General features: G+C 41.4%; 1 protein-coding gene across 1 annotated transcript in view; it reads right to left on the reverse strand.

Moving 5' to 3' along the window:
• Nucleotides 1–13,708, reverse strand: part of LOC109475494 (fibrillin-1-like) — a 15,476-nt gene extending 1,768 nt beyond the window's left edge. The window contains exons 1-9 of the mRNA XM_019776126.1: nucleotides 13,662–13,708; nucleotides 6,848–6,915; nucleotides 5,943–6,157; nucleotides 4,540–4,720; nucleotides 3,766–3,885; nucleotides 3,230–3,349; nucleotides 2,636–2,755; nucleotides 2,039–2,167; nucleotides 242–469 (exon numbers count right to left, since the gene is read on the reverse strand). Coding sequence (XP_019631685.1) covers nucleotides 242–469; nucleotides 2,039–2,167; nucleotides 2,636–2,755; nucleotides 3,230–3,349; nucleotides 3,766–3,885; nucleotides 4,540–4,720; nucleotides 5,943–6,157; nucleotides 6,848–6,902 — 1,168 coding nt within the window. The 5' untranslated portion in view covers nucleotides 6,903–6,915; nucleotides 13,662–13,708. The remainder of the gene's footprint in view (nucleotides 1–241; nucleotides 470–2,038; nucleotides 2,168–2,635; nucleotides 2,756–3,229; nucleotides 3,350–3,765; nucleotides 3,886–4,539; nucleotides 4,721–5,942; nucleotides 6,158–6,847; nucleotides 6,916–13,661) is intronic.
• Between the last annotated feature and the right edge of the window lie 131 nt (nucleotides 13,709–13,839).

Below are 13,839 nucleotides of genomic sequence, written 5' to 3' on the forward strand. Positions count from 1 at the left end.
TTTTGGGGGGGGGGTTCTGATTTGCACTGGTACTTTTCAACATCAGACGAGTGGGTGCAAGTGGTAACGCAATTGGATGAACCCTGGCCAATTTGACACTTTCTTTGTAGACACCAAAATTTTTGTTTGGAGATTGTAAGAAAGCCTTTTGCTAAAGTCTTTCAAACATATGTGGTTTGTTTCGTTTGCGCTGGAAAAGTGTTTCTGGGACGGTTTGGGTGGTATTCGAAACATAACTCACGCGAGCAATCTGGCCACAGCGCATCTCCAGGCAGTTCGTCAGCATCACAGGTTGATCGACCGAGCAGGTTCCAATTGCCATCCGTGTCACAGCTGTAACCGTCCGCGGGTCGGCAGGCGAACTCGTGCCGCGCGTTACAGGCCACAGTGCAGAATCTTCCGCCGGTTGAAACATCGCCGCACGTGACCGAGCCGTGCTGAGGTGGTGTGAAGTCCTCGCTGCAAGGAGCTGTAGAAAAAAAATCATATATGTCATCGATGTACTTAAATAAAAAGTGTCTATACTGAGAATAAATATCAGATTCTGTTAATTCCAGTCCACTCTTAAATACAAATCTTCAGTATTATTGAGTATTTTATAACAGTATCAGTGTGTGTGTTTTACAATTAGGTTTCCACGATCTAATTTCTTCTCGATTTTACATTAACCTTTATGACTGACGACTAAATTCATCATTGCCATCGCCAGAATGACATGTTTGTGGTTTGACTATGGTGGAATGGATATGTGTGGGCCTGTATGACAGCAGCATAGTTCGAGAAGTCGTGTCTGTATGGCAGCAACATAGTTCGTGAAGCTATAAATTGATCGTCGTGATATTTGGTAGGCGGGTAGTGGTTTTGGAATCGAAGTTCAAATTTCTAAATGGTTCTAGGTGAAGGTGATAATGGAATATAGAACAGAAAAAATCTGCAAGCATTGGTATCTAGGGATGTAACTTTTTTTTTAAATTAGTGCTGTCTGCCTGTAGTCAATCTGCATTTTTATAACCGGTATGACAGATGTATGGTCTTACACACCGGTACCGGCACGCGGCACAGCGGTAGCTGGCTGTATTACACCAACGGCTTGATACAGAGAGCCTTTGAATATCTTAACCCTAACACTATTGCCTTCGACAAGATTCTTTTTGACATTGTTTGACAGATTATGCACGCTAACTCTTGAAGGAATGGTCCAAGGTTCACGATTTTGGCAGGTGTATTGCGATTGGGCTGACCATTGGCCAAAATAGGCTTCGTGGGGGGTTCTTACTTTACTACAATTGACCTTTTGTGTTTGTGTTTTTTCTTGTTAACTAGATAACTAGAGAATCCTTAAATAGATGTTCATGATGAAAACTTCTTAAAAACTTTTTCTTACAAAACCCCAGTACAACTACAATCTGATTTGTTTGTTTTCCTTGTTATTGTTAATATTTTGTTTTAATCGTTAATTCTCATGTTAATTATTTAATCCGTTCAATCTGTAACAGCTACCTGAATTACAGGTATTAGACTTTTGTTTAATTATGTTTTAGTTAGTTTATACACTTCATTTATTATTTCTGTGTCTTGATTTTGTTTAATTAATCGTTGTTCAATTATTTCATTGTTTAATTTTGATGTTTAATTTGAATATGTTTTGTCATAAGTTATCTTTGCTTGGGGTAGGCCTCTAGAAAAACCACCCAGGTTTCTGGCCTACCCCGCACATTCTTTGATTATTATTGTTATTTGATTGTGTAATTGTTTTTAATATACGTGCAAATGGTAAATTAACAAATGATTTTTAGTTGGCAAGTTACCGTTGAGAGTAAGTTAGTAAGGTCAAGTTAGGGAAAGGGCCTCGTTGGGGGTCCCCGCGTCATTTTTTCTGGGCTAGTATTGGGTATAAGATCACATCCAATGTCTACTTGGCCTTAGTTGCGATATTGTTAATAGTATACTATTGCCAGATTTTTAAAAAAAGTATCATTTAAATTTTAATAGCATGCTGCTGGGCGTAAAGATTTAAGTAACCAGTAAATTTACGTACCAACGCACGAGAAGCCATCAGAACCCAGTTCGTATCCGTCTCTACAGGAGCAGCGGTAGCTCCCCAACTCGTCCGTACAGATGTGGTCACAGGGACCTCTTCCTCCGTTGGCAAGACACTCATCAACGTCTGACAGGACAACAGAATATCATCATACGCTTTAAACGAACAGACATGGACATTTTTATTAACGAAGCCTATTTTAAAATAGGCTACAGATGTTACAAATTTTTTTCTTCATTTCATACATTTAACGACCATTGGACGATTTTCTGTTTCCATTTATCCTGTTTTGGAAGAGCTGTGGTCACGGATGTTAGATTAAAGGTAAATAGGCTACTAGGAATGATGTGACGTTAATTTTAAGGCTCTCTGTCAGCTTGTTCTGGAACTGCTGTGGCGTTTTGATTAACATCTTGTGAATTAAGGCTACACGAGTTTCGATCTTAGAAGGGGACAACAGGTTCAATACAACCTTATCAGACATACCAAGCATAATAAGATGAAATGTTTTATGGAACCTCTTGTCCATCTTGAAACCTTGTCAAAATACAAGCCCCTGAGGTATATTTACTTAATATCCATGGCCGTACTCACCGACGCAGTTCCTTGACTCAGACAGCTGGTACCCATCCCGACAGGTACAGTGGAAGCTCCCATCAGTGTTCACACAGTCGTGTGCGCAGCCTCCGTTGTTACTGGAGCATTCGTTGATGTCTTGGTTAGAATAAAAGGTAGATTAGACTTGGTTTGATCAAATCCGTAGTAATCAAGAGGATTTAATAAAAAATCAAACAGTTCATAAACTTGATAATTGGTCACGAAAACCAATTGGATCTATAATTTTTTTTTCAACCTTTATTTCACCTTGAAAATGTACAGTACAATTTGATACATTTATAGCCGCGGCTAAGTTTTTATGTATCTTCTCCCAGTATCACTAATAATGATATGTGTTATTAATCTATATTAATTATGACTGAAAGATGTTGGGCATCATGTTTGAGAAAAGATATGGTTACCATGTGTATTAACATATTAAGTTGGGTTAATAAATTGTCAATCAAGTCATAAATAGATTTTAATTCTGTGGTACATTACTAGTCATGAAATCCTTAAAATTGCGAACCATACGAAATTACAAGGGCTTAACATGTCTTCACTCAAAGTTTTGTGGCCGAACAACCTTACCAACGCAGGTCCATGGCCCAGCCAGCCTGTATCCAGTCCGACAGGTACAGCGGTAGCTCCCAACGGTGTTCGTACAGCCGTGGTTACAGCCTCCGTTGTTACCGGAGCATTCGTTGGCGTCTTGGTTAAAAGAAAAAGTAGATTAGACTTGAGCTAATAGAATCTGTAGCAATCAAGAGCATCTGGTGTTAAAAAAACAACACATTGCATGACATATACTACAGATCTATAATTTGATACATTTATAGCCAAGGCAAATTTTGTATGACTTTTGTCTTAGTCTTACCAATGGTCATATGTATGTTATCAATTTATATCAACTGTAACTGAAAAGGTTGGGGCTATTATGTTTAAGAATAGATACTGTTACCACGTCTATAATGTTAAGCTGTGTTAATAAATGGCCAATCGATTAAAAAATAGATTTCAATTCTGCGGTACATTACTCGTCATAAAATCTTTCAAATTGCAAACCTTACGAAATTACAAGGGCTTAACATGTCTTCACTCAATGTTTTGTGGCCGAACAACCTTACCAACGCAGGTCCTTGACCCAGACAGCTCGTACCCAGTCCGACAGGTACAGTGGTAACTCCCATCAGTGTTCACACAGTTGTGTGCGCAGCCTCCGTTGTTACTGGAGCATTCGTTGACGTCTTAGTTGAAATAAAAGGTAGGTTTGACCTATGAGTTAATTGATCCGTGATGTAAAGGAAAAAAAAATCCATGACATTAAAAGTAAAACGCATTCTCTTTATATCACATTGTAGTCGAACATACTGTGCTCAGCTATTGTGCAGCTACAGAGCTAGAACCATCCATAGGTTACGAGTCGACTGCTGTGACGGCATAAATGATAATAGCGACCTAATTGTGCAGATTCGGACAGAAAATTGCTGTATGCGTAACTGTTGCTCCGTTCGATAGCTTTCCTCCAGCCTGTTCTGGATTAGTGTAGATTGCTTCTCCTACCGTAAGGGGGGGGGGGGTCTTTATTTACATTTATTTGTAAATATTTAGATTTTTGTTTGTTTTTAGATAAGGTTTGTGTCGTGTTATGTGTATGATATGGGCCGTCGAGCCTGAAATAATCATTAACTTCAGATCTATAATTTAATACATTTCTTACCCCGCCGCGTTTTTATCACTCTTGTGTAAGTCACACCAATAAAGATATGTATCTTTCAATCTGTATTAAGTGTGATTGAAAAAAAAGGTTTGGTATATGATGTTTGAGAATAGATATGGCTATACCACGTGTATTAACAAATGTTACTTTGTGTTTAATCTAAGCTCAATAATTAACTTACCTTTCTGACAAATGGATTTGAATACTGTGGTACAATACTCGTCATCAAAGGCCCAGACTCTGTACACAACATTCCACTTCCATAGGCCGCAGTTTTGATTTCCATTATTTGGTTGGCCCCCATGCCAGGGAATATGCGTAGCAGGTCTGCCACCGGGCCACCATTTCCACATCCCATTGTACTGAAATATAGATTACATTCTTAAACACATACTTAACCCTATCTAGACCGGGCTTTTTGGGGCTTGGTGGGACCGAGGGGGGGGACCCATTCGACCCCACCTCAGAACTCGCGAACGGTATGTCGTATGACCACCAAATTTTCAGAGGATGGGGTTATAGTAAAAATATATCATAACTACAATTTTTTGTCGTTATGACGTAATATGACGTCATTATGACGTCATTAATGTGATTATATTGGCCAAAACTGTCTAGATAGGTTATTCCCTGAAAACTAAATGGTATACAACATAACTTTACCAAAAGTGTTTATGACAGAATATTAGGGTATACTTAGTCTTATGTCGCCCATAGCAACACCGGTGACGTCATGCATATTTAAGCTATCTGCCGTCTTGGATCATCAATCTTGAATTTTCAAAAATAGTTTTTTTAGGATAAAGCCTAAAATACATTGTAAACAGACTAAAGACGATCATATGAGCCTATTTTTAAAAAATGGGAGTGTTGAGATTTTAAGGAAAATAACCTGTGTACACCTGCTCTAATGATACCGTCCACCATCTTGGATTTTGGCCAATGACGTCATTAAATTAGCCTAAATGACGCATTTTAATTATAAAATTTACAAAGAATTATATGGGATGTTATTAATATTAGAAACGATGTGTAACTTGACATAAAACCCATAAAATTCTATTGTTGGAATGAAAATTACTAAATTTAGCAAAAAATGCCTGTCAGAAACCCGTTGCCATGGCAACACAAATATTTTTTTTCTTATTCCAATGATAGAGTATTGTTGCCAACAATTTTCTAGGGAATGTCACCAACTTTAGCCGCTTTAGGGCTAGCCGTTAAGACGCTATGTGACATTAAAGTTGGCGCGGGCACTTTTAGCCCCCCTCGGTCTAGATAGGGTTAAAGACAAATAAATTAAACAAGAATAAAGGCGTTTGTAAGTATTGGCTGTTGCGGCATCAATTAATGGGATGCCGGCTAATGTCGTTGAATGACTTAATAGGTCCGTTTTAAATATGCCATTGTGTGTTCAAAATATGAAACTTCGGCGAACGATTTGATAGGTATGTTTTAGCATTCTTTTACATGTGCGAAAATACAAAGTGTCGGTGAATGACTTGTAAGGTCTCGTATTCAGCATGGAACGTTTATGAGTTTACAAGGCTCTTTGTAAAGATAATGCAAGTAACTGGAATGTACCTCCCGGAGTCCAGCCCAAAAGAGATGCCAGTAGTTGCCAAGAACATTCCGAGCGAGGTAGCTCTGAATATCCCAGTTAAAGCTACCGTCAGATGTCCCTTTACTGAAGTCCACAAGATGGCCACCACCGCAGCTATTCATTGCGTCCCAGTAGGACAACAAATTGTGGTTTACCCAGTAGTCATAGCCCCCATAACGGCCAGCAGTTACGCTACCTAGACATTAACATACAGTTTAATTTCATTACTTACCGATTATGCACGGGGTTTCTTGACAAACATGCACTTTCGTGTATAACTGTAATTTTATAGATATATGTCTTAATATTGCGCTTTATGACTTGGGCTGTTTAATAACAAAGCTGGACAAACTGGGTGAGCCTGAGCCAAAATGATAAAGATTATTCTTAGAATTTAAAGTGCACTTGTAACTTACTGCACCTTACGGTGTTTCACATTATTTTGAAGAAGTATGACCAAATTCTATCATTCGAAAAATATAATCCAAAAGATTCCAAATGACAAGTATTTTTTTGCTATAACCGTTAAGTCCCTTCTAAGGTACTGTACTCTATAACTTACTGTACCTTTAATTATTTAGTAATACGGCCTTTTGCAGCTATTGACGTAGTATAAGTAAATCATATATTTGCAAAATATTGTCCAAACTATTTGAAATGACCGATTAGTATTTTTGTCGTAATAACCGTAAAATCAGTTACAAACTAACGGCTTTAAATAATGTATTATCATTGCTACAAGCTGTACGTAAAGCCAACAGGAAACTTAAAAAAAACATGCTTCTCGTACGATTGTCATTGGTGTCATAAGCTTTCAATTTTTTAGAATGTTAATTTTGACAATGTTAAGGAGACTAGAATGCATTTGTCATGCCAGTTCTCCTACCTGTGTTGACAACCAACAGCAGCAGGACCGTCCACATCGCCATGGCTGCCCGCATCCTGTCAGGACAACTATGATAACTATTTTTATTAATAAGATTTCAGATTCAAATTAACAGGTTCTAATGTAAGATCATCGTGTTCTACAATCCAGAGTGTAAAGTTTTAGTTTTGTTCCAACACAAAAAGAAAGAACCTCACTGTGATTTTCTGTCGAAATTAACTCATTAAAAATGATTCACTCTCTGACTTTCCGGAAGTCAGAAGCGTAATGACGTCAGAAGTGATTCGAAACTAACCGAAAGACGGAATCTCCTACCACTTCCAGAAAGTCAGCAAAGAGATCATTTATGTAACTCAAATGTTGGCGAGTGTCTGTGAGTTTTTTCTTTCTGTGTTTGAACAAAGCTTCAACTCAACACTATAAATTTTCATGTCTTATGAACGGTAGACCCGATTGAACTGGTTATATATATGACTCCTGTCCGTTAACAAATTTAACAAAGAATGCTATTACGCATTTCCTTATAATTTATGCAGATGGTTTTGATTTTTAACGTTTCGCTCAACAGAGTTTAAGCCTAGGCCAGAACTCAAAATGGGGCGGGGCCCTCGCGGCGCCTCAGCAGCTGTTTTTTTCACTATCGGGCGGGGCCTGGACGGAGACCGGTGCAGTGGTGGGATTCACGGCGGCTACTGGCCTATTTTCGGCCCCGCGCGATCACCGAGTTGATTTTAATTCGAACTTCAATCACCCAGGACACCGGCGAGAAGAAATACTAGGCGTCGGTGTGTCCTTGGCGCTTATATATATATATACCGCTTCGAAAACACGACAATCAGGGACTCACCAGGATCATCCCTGCACCCGGTCAAGGAAACAACAGCTGCCGGGGGCCCGGAGTCTGTAGGGGGCCGGACTGTGAGAGTCGGCCCCCTACCGCACCCCGCACGTGTCAAGACGGGGGACTAACCAGGTATCGGACGAGTCCTTGAGAGAAACTGTAGTGTCTCAAATCATGCCCAGGCACGGTTTGCGACACTCGGCGCGTGCCCCAAACCATGCCTGTGGCAAATCTACGTTCTGAGACACATGGGGACTCTCCCTACCGTGTCTGACCGCGCACAGTTTTGGACACACAAGGGTCTTGTCCCATTTCGTGCTTTGGAAGAGGAGCTTATAATTAGTGTTTTGAGGAAGGATCCTTCTCGTGTTGTTTTTTAACTGTTTTAAGCCGCCATCTTTGTTTTTTCGTCGGGACAAGAATAGGAAAGAAACAGTTTATTTTCTGCTCTGTAAAGTACTTTTTTTTACATTTCACGGTGGTCTAGGCAAATACACAGTGTCTTGTATCATTCTGCATTTAAAGGTTTTATTAATTTCTATGGCCTCATCCATCTGAGAAGGTTAGATATTAAATTGCAAACGGTTCTTGATACAACACAACACAACACGTACGATAGGTGTTAAAGTTCTCGGCCTCACCTAGAAAATAAAGGGCAAACTCCTATTCTTTGGTATAACTGCGACGTCTTACGTCACTGCACACAAAAATGCACATTTTTATTTTCATAATCACGGCACGTGACGCCCCGTTAAAATGGGGAGGGTGAAGGAAAAAACACAAAATGACCGCAACAGAACCGTGTGCTATGATCAAAACTATCGATAAAAAGGGATGTCCCCTAAGGAAATCCATTAACACATGGTCAAGGCACTTGGTGATGACTCCCCTTTTTAGTCAACTTTAAAGAAGTGGGTTGCTAGCTACAAACGCGACAAAGAGAGCACCAAACATGGAAATTTATCAGGATGCCACAAATCAGCACCATGGACAATCCAGTTGAGGCCATCCATCACATGGTGAGAATGACAAATGTGAGACTGTCCGACATGAGTCTTTGGCCTGTGTTGTGACTAAGTTCACAATGTTTTGTCGGACATCCTGGGGATGAGCAAACTATCTGCAAAGTGGGTGCATAAAATGTTGTCTGAGCATAAGTTAATCAGATTGGACTTCTCAAGTAACGAATTCAGTCCAATCCATGCAATTTTCTCAAAACCTTTGTCACCCAAGATGAGCTGGGTTCACCACTTTCACCTCGAATCAAAACAACAGAGCAAACAATGAATGAAGAATGTTTCCCGGCCCTCAAAAAGTTTAGAAAGTTTTATCCGTTTACAGGCTTTTGGTCTCTGTTTCCTGGGACAGTAAGGGAGTAATGATTGGCTACCTGCGAAGAGGTTAAAGCATCAATACTATTCAACAGAATTGTGATAGTTGAGGACAACAATCAAAAAGAAAACGAGAGAAAATCACCGAGCTGGCTGGATAACAATGCACCCGTCCACACAGTGGGTCAGTGGCAGCATCAAACGAATTTGGCTTTCAAGTCCAATCCCACCCTTCCTATTCACCTGACCTAGCAGCGTCGTACTTCTACGTTTTCTTAAACTGAAGTTCCACTTACGTCGTCAACGTTTTAATAATAGTGATTACGTCGTCTATGCGGTTGGGCCCTATATATCTGGGGTCTCCAGATGCAACCTTCTTTCTCAAGGGGAAAACAAGGCTGGAGCATCACTGGACCAAGTGCATTGCAGTTAGAGAGGACCATGTTGAAAAATAGTTCAAGAAAAAATATTTCTTAAGGGACGTTTCTAGGTGAGGCCGAGAACGTACTAGGAAATTGACCTAAGCACAGTCCTGGAATCGGAAACAAGACTGTGCTTATCCGCCAAGCCTACGCACGAATCTGGATAGTCCTGACGCGTACCCGCGACAGACTAGAGCAAATAAACTTCTAGAAAAACAATATATGTGTTTGTCCATAGCTGCACGGCTTGGGACAGGCATATGCCTTGTCCCAAACCATGTCCACAAACCGTGTCTGGGGTAAATCTACATTCTGGGACACGCTGAGGTCTGTCCAGAACCGTGCCTGACCGCGTACAGTTTTGGACACGTAAGGGACTTGTTTTATTCCGTGCTTGGGGAGTGAACACAGTTCTCATAACATGTGTCCTACCAAAGCGAGTTTCTTTGTATATTATCAACTAAGTTTATATAGACCAGATAAGATAAGACTTAACCCTATCTAGACCGGGGGGGGGGCTTAAAGTGCCCGCGGCAACTTTGATGTCACCTAGCGTCTGAACGGCTAAAGCTAGAACCGCCAAATTTGGTGACTTTTCCTAAAATATTGTTGGCAACAAATCTGTATCAGTGGAATAAGATTATGATTTTTCTTGTTGCCATGGCAACGGGTTTCTGACAGGCATTTTTTGCCAAATTCAATTATTTCCATTTAAACAACAGAATTTTATGGGTTTTATGTCAAGTTACACATTGTTTCTAACATTAATAACATCACATATAATTATATGTAAATTATATCATTAAAATGCATAATTTATGCTAATTTGATGACGTCATTGGCCAAAATCCAAGATGGCGGACCATATCATTAGATCAGGTAAATGCAGCTTATTTTCCTTAAAATTTCATCAATACTCCCATTTTTTTTACAAGAAAGGTTCATATGAATGTCTTTAGTCTGTTTGCAATGTATTTTAGGCTTCATCCTGAAAAAAAAAACTATTTTTCAAAATTCAAGATTGATGATCCAAGATGGCGGATATGTAATATATGCATGACGTCATTTTAGGACGTCACCGGTGTTGCTATGGGCAACATAAGACTTAGTACATTCTAATATTCTGTCATAAACACTTTTGGTAAAGTTATGTCGTATACTGTTTAGTTTTCAGGGAATAACCTATCTAGACGGTTTTGGCCAATAAAATCACATTAATGACGTCATAATGACGTCATATGACGTCACAACGACATAAAAATTGTACGTATGATAAATTTTTACTAGTACATCATCCTCTGTAAATTTGGTGGTCCTACGATATACCGTTCTCGAGTTCTGAGGGGGGGGGGCGAATGAGCCCCCCCCCGGTCCCACCAAGCCCAAAAAAGCCCGGTCTAGATAGGGTTAAAGCCTAGGTCACAATTCAAGAAAGGGGCCCGCTCGGCGCGTGTTCGGCCTGTTTTTTGGCACTACCGAACGGGACCTGGACGGAGATCGGCGGGCTTCCCGACGGCTGCCGGCCTATTTTCGGCCCCGCGCGGTCGCCGAATTTATTTTAACTCAAACTTAAGGTCTCGGACCGGAGTTTCCTTCCGTATTTCGTGCAATTTGACACCCTCAGCCCGACGGCCTGTCATTTCTGTACTAAACGCGGGTCGGAATTTTTCACTCTTTTGGTGGAAAGGGGTGCCGTGCCGCTTATTAATACACTTGATTGATATTTTCTGCGCCCAATTTATTTAGGGGTAAATAAGGCACATCAAAGTACATTTTTAAATAAGGGGTCATTTTTTTCGTCATTTGTAACCATGGCTGCATGGAAAAAACGAATTTTCCCAGGGTAACGGCTTAGTACTCGAAGAAGCTCAGAACCTAATGTTTCCAAATTTTGAATTTAATTAAAATCGATGCGATAAGTTTATCGCTATCTTCGATGGCCCGAACACACCCAGAACGCATATAGAACGTACCATCCCGGCGGTCAGGCGAAACGGCGACATAACCATCCGCGCGGACTGATACCAGGAAGTCTTCGCTGGACCACCAACATTACGCCACCTATAAACGCTACAACTAACAGGCTTTTCAGAAAATACAAAGATATGTAAACAGATATTACGATTTCAGCGATATCGCGGCCAAAACATACCATACGTCACGTTTCCGGCGATTTACTGCGCACTTACTTAGACTCTGGTCAGATTTAAACTCCGACCTGGAACCTTAAAATCACTTCGGGCCCCGTTCGGCAAGGTACGCCGAAGCGACGCCGTAACCTCACTGCCCGGGAACCGTCGGGCGGCCGAACAGGCACCTGCCTGAGATTATGACGTCACATGTGCTGATCAGTGAAAAGGGGGTTATTGGGGGCATATGTTAACTCCTTCCTTAGACTACGTCGCACAGTTGACCGGTACCGCGTGTTTGTTACACCGTGTACTTGTCTGTCAGAATGCCGAAGGGCAAGAGAAAACAGCCGAGACGATAGCCCGGCATACATGTACTTCAGGAATGAACAGTGATATTGTGTTGCAATGTGGGCTACCCTGAAGGCAAACTCCAAGGATCGGTAGCTGTTCCCGGTCGCCAGGAATCGTAGGGTAATGGCAAGTATTTTAGACCTGTTGGCAAGGGCTGCCTGGCACTGCATAGAATTAAACAGAAGTGTTACATACAGACTATTTAAGTCGCAATGATGTTCACGACATAGCTCTATCATCAGTGACTCGTTCTGTCCGTACACGGGTCTCTGCGCATTAACCAGGGGCGAACCCACCATCGTCTTTTGCGAAGCACCAGTTCTGCCTACCTCTCTTCTTCAGCTACCAATGCCAGAAGACCAAGGTTGTACTTGGTGACGCGTTATCGCCAATCTCAACCTCAGACGGGCTTGCAAGTTGTCGGCAGGTTGCACTAAACGCTGCATCGCCAACTTCAGTGTACTCTTCACGTGACATGTCGTATTAGAAAACAAGTGAACATTGGCAGGCAGTGCAGCGCTTATATATAAATATACCGGCTCAAAAACACGACAGGAGCCCGTCGGGATCCCGCAAGGGACGCGACAGGATCCCCCTGGACCCCGCCAGGTATCTGACAGCTGCCCGGCCGAACTGTAAGAGCCGGTCGGCACCCTACCGAACGCCGCACGGGTCAAGACGGGAGACTGACCGGGTACCGGTCGGGTCCCTGACAGAAACCGGCCGCCAAGGGGACTAAAAGTTTATTAATATTAATTAGAAGCCGCCTCAACGCCGACCGGAGCACAACCAGACCCCGACAGGGAGCCGTAAAGGAACATATAATTGTGACCCTGACAGTCGGCGTCATGACATGCCCAACGGGCGCCGTTTCAAATTGGACCTAAGCATAAGCCTAGGTCACAAATCAAGAAAGGGGCCCGCTCGGCGCGTGTTCGGCCTATTTTTTTTTGCACTACCGAACGGGAGCTGGACGGAGACCGGCGGGCTTCCCGGCGGATGCCGGCCTATTTTTGGCCCCGCGCGGTTGCCGAATTGATTTGTGCTTATAAAGCTGGTTAAGGATGGGGTTTTGATACAAATAAAAAACAAGGCCAACATTTAGAAAGAAATCCCAAAGCACAAGATCTTTTACAATGTAAGGCCAGAAGTCACGCCTTACTGCAAAACATAGTTCAAAGCCTACAAACCTAAAACCAGAGGAAAGTCCTTTTTGGTATAATATTGGGGAATAATTAACATGTGAGCAATAATTTCCTGATAAGCCTATTTGATACATGAGAGGTGCATTTAAATTACATTGTATACGAAAGTTTTATCAACCATTTGTTTGCATGCATGTGATAAACGTGAATGACTAAAGGTTACAGGAAAACAATAAACACATTTTACACATGTATTCTCTTCCTACCTACATAAAACTATCAGATCTAAATTTTTATTACAAAACTACAACAAATCGGACAGAGCGGTGGCTCATAAGAATTTTCCAGTGCCACCGACGAAATGGTACCTGAAACGTCTGACCGTTTCCTAAATCATGTCCAGTTGCTCGAGTAATTTTTTGGCGTATCTTAGTACATCGATGTCTAACCTTTACCGACGGAACCAGGGAAAGATTTGCTTGTTACAGTTCTTAATATATTATTCCTTTCTGAAGTAAACCAATGCATTATTAGGCATCTCCATTAACTATGGCGGTCTGCATGGTGTATAAAACAACAGAACACAACTTACCTCACTTCTTCGCAGACGTAGCAGAAGACCGTGTCGCGTGGCTCTCCCCGAGCCTCCTGATGTTAGTGAAAAGTCGCTCTCATATATACACACCCTAAGTGTTAAACATACAGGGAAATGTCAACGGACGGAAAATTACATGTATGCCTTTATTTTCTGCATAAGTATCCACGTGTCC

This window comes from Branchiostoma belcheri, unplaced genomic scaffold (assembly GCF_001625305.1).
Source record: "Branchiostoma belcheri isolate BF01 breed outbred unplaced genomic scaffold, Haploidv18h27 scaffold103, whole genome shotgun sequence".
Classification (NCBI taxonomy): domain Eukaryota; kingdom Metazoa; phylum Chordata; class Leptocardii; order Amphioxiformes; family Branchiostomatidae; genus Branchiostoma; species Branchiostoma belcheri.